The following is a 2,050-nucleotide window of genomic DNA, read 5'->3' on the forward strand; positions in this document are numbered from 1 at the left end:
GCATCTCCGCTGTGAGCGGCTTTTTGTTCCTCCAGGCGACCTGCGCAGACCCCGTCGATGGCACCCCCCAGCGCTGGCTGTGAGCGCGGCCCTAAACGTCGTTCTGCTTGTTTGCATTGTTGCAGTGGCAGGTAAGGGAAGGGACGGCTGCGTGGTGTTGGCGCAGAGCTGTCCGTGTGCGTACACGGCTGTCCCTGTGCTGATGGCAGGGAAAGGAGAGGGGAGCAGGAAGCCCGGCTGTGGCTCAGGAGCAGGGCTGCAGGTGGGGGCGCCTGGGGGGCTGCGTCTTGGAGGGTGACATCTCACCACYYTCCCGTCCCCCTGCAGCGAGCTGGTGCAGCAGCCCCCAAACCACTGGTGCTGCCGTGCTGAGCTGCCGCGACGGCTGGATCGGCTACCGCGGGATCTGCTACTACGTCTCGCGGGAGGAGGCGAGCTGGGAGTCGAGCCAGCACAACTGCTCCTTGCTGGGGGCCTCGCTGGCTGTGCTGAAGCGGGAGTGGGAAGTGGTGAGTGCACGGGGCGCCGCGGGAGCGGCTGGATCGAGTACGGGGGGCCGCGCTGGGGCAGGCCGAGCCGCCAGGGCAGAGGGGCAGAGGGGACGGAGCCGTGGTCGCTGCCCCCCGAGGGAAGTGGGGCTGCGGCGAGGGAGGGGGAGCCTTAGCRCGGCTGGTGTTTTCCTTTGGGAATGTTATGGGTGGGTTGGAATCCCCTTTTCTTGCTGGCAGAGCTGTTCTGCGGGTCCGGGCAGGTGGCAGCGCCCGGCAGGGCAGGGCGGCGAATGCCAGGGGGCAGCGGAGCCCGGGGCCGGCAGCAGCTTGTGACCGTTTCCCCCTCTTTCCCCCACAGCGTTTCCTCAGGGAGCTCAAAAGCTCCACCGACTGCTGGTTGGGGCTGCGCAGGCAGGACGGGCGCCTGGTGTGGGTGGACGGCACCGTCTATAACGAAACGTGAGTCCCGGGGCACCATGCCACGAGCCGGGGGGCCGGTGGCAACCCTGTGTGCTGCCTCTGCCTGGGGCTGTCGCTCGCCGCCGGCCCCGCTTCCCTCCCGGTGCTCGAGGGCATCGCGACCAACCTGGCGTCGCCTTTCCTTGCTCCGCAGGTTCCCGGTTCACGGCCAAGGAGCCTGCGCCTACATGAATGATGCCATCGCCAGTTCCAGCTGCTCCCAGCTCAGGCCTTATATCTGCAGCGTGGCGCTGGCTCCGCTCTGACCGTGGTGGGAACGCCGCCTTCGGAGCAGGCAGGCTGCCCCGGCACCGCTGCCCTCCGCTACCTCCCTTCATGTGCCTGCCGGAGCCGGAGCTGGAGCAGCCCTTAGGGATCAGCACGGAAAGCCCATGAGGCCGACGAGTAGCTTTGCACCCGAGGACGTGGGTGTTATGGACTTTTTTCAGTCTTGTAAAACACTCAGGGATTCTGTAAAACAGGGAGGTCTCCGGCTGGCGAAACACTTCCAACACGTTGGAAGCCTTAATGTTTTTCTGCTTGCGCTGCTTGGACTGAAACCTTTTGGCCTCGCTTGCTCAGGGCAGGTGCTCTGTAAGGTGCCGCTYGGCCTCGGTGCTCTGTTGCCATCTTCCAAAACTCGATCCCTATGTGGAGGAAGCACCGTGCGGGCGTCCCCTTCTCCCTGCCTGGGAATCACAGCCGTGGCGACGCTGAAACGGGACCCGGGGCCTCCTTTTGTGACAGTATTATTTTTTCCAGAGCTGCTGGAGCGAGCGGCACTGCAGCTGCTCTCAGCGTTGGGAACCGAGGCGAGCGCGCTCCGGTCTTCCAGCGCCTCCGCGGCTTCCTGCAGCCGCTGGCCGACCATGGGAGAGAGCACGGGTGCCGTTCTRTGCCATACACTAAATGTAGCTTCATATTCCATATTTATAAATTCATAAATAAACGGTTAATATTTCTCCTGGCATTTTGTTTGGAGTTGCTGAATCCAGTCGCCTAACRGAAGCGAGCYGCCGGCAGAGAGTTTCTTTAAAACGTGCGTTTGCGCTTTCTCTTCCGCAACTAATTCCAGATAACAGCGTGTTAGCGCAAGTAGC

The 2,050-nt window shown here is 63.1% G+C and overlaps 1 protein-coding gene across 8 annotated transcripts in view; it reads left to right on the forward strand.

The window, feature by feature from the left end:
• The window catches only part of LOC112978511 (C-type lectin domain family 2 member D-like), a 21,306-nt gene extending 19,386 nt beyond the window's left edge, over nucleotides 1-1,920 (forward strand). For 3 of the 8 annotated variants that reach the window (XM_026092104.1, XM_026092105.1, XM_026092106.1), the window contains 4 exons: nucleotides 36-131; nucleotides 328-509; nucleotides 850-950; nucleotides 1,105-1,920. In XM_026092104.1, the coding sequence (XP_025947889.1) occupies nucleotides 36-131; nucleotides 328-509; nucleotides 850-950; nucleotides 1,105-1,216 (491 nt within the window). In that variant the 3' untranslated portion in view covers nucleotides 1,217-1,920. The remainder of the gene's footprint in view (nucleotides 1-35; nucleotides 132-327; nucleotides 510-849; nucleotides 951-1,104) is intronic. The other 5 variants (XM_026092100.1, XM_026092099.1, XM_026092101.1 and 2 more) reach the window with 3 other exon arrangements.
• Nucleotides 1,921-2,050: the final 130 nt, after the last annotated feature.

The sequence above is a fragment of the Apteryx rowi genome, unplaced genomic scaffold (assembly GCF_003343035.1).
Source record: "Apteryx rowi isolate R43461 unplaced genomic scaffold, aptRow1 scaffold_940, whole genome shotgun sequence".
In the NCBI taxonomy this organism is placed as follows: Eukaryota; Metazoa; Chordata; class Aves; order Apterygiformes; family Apterygidae; genus Apteryx; species Apteryx rowi.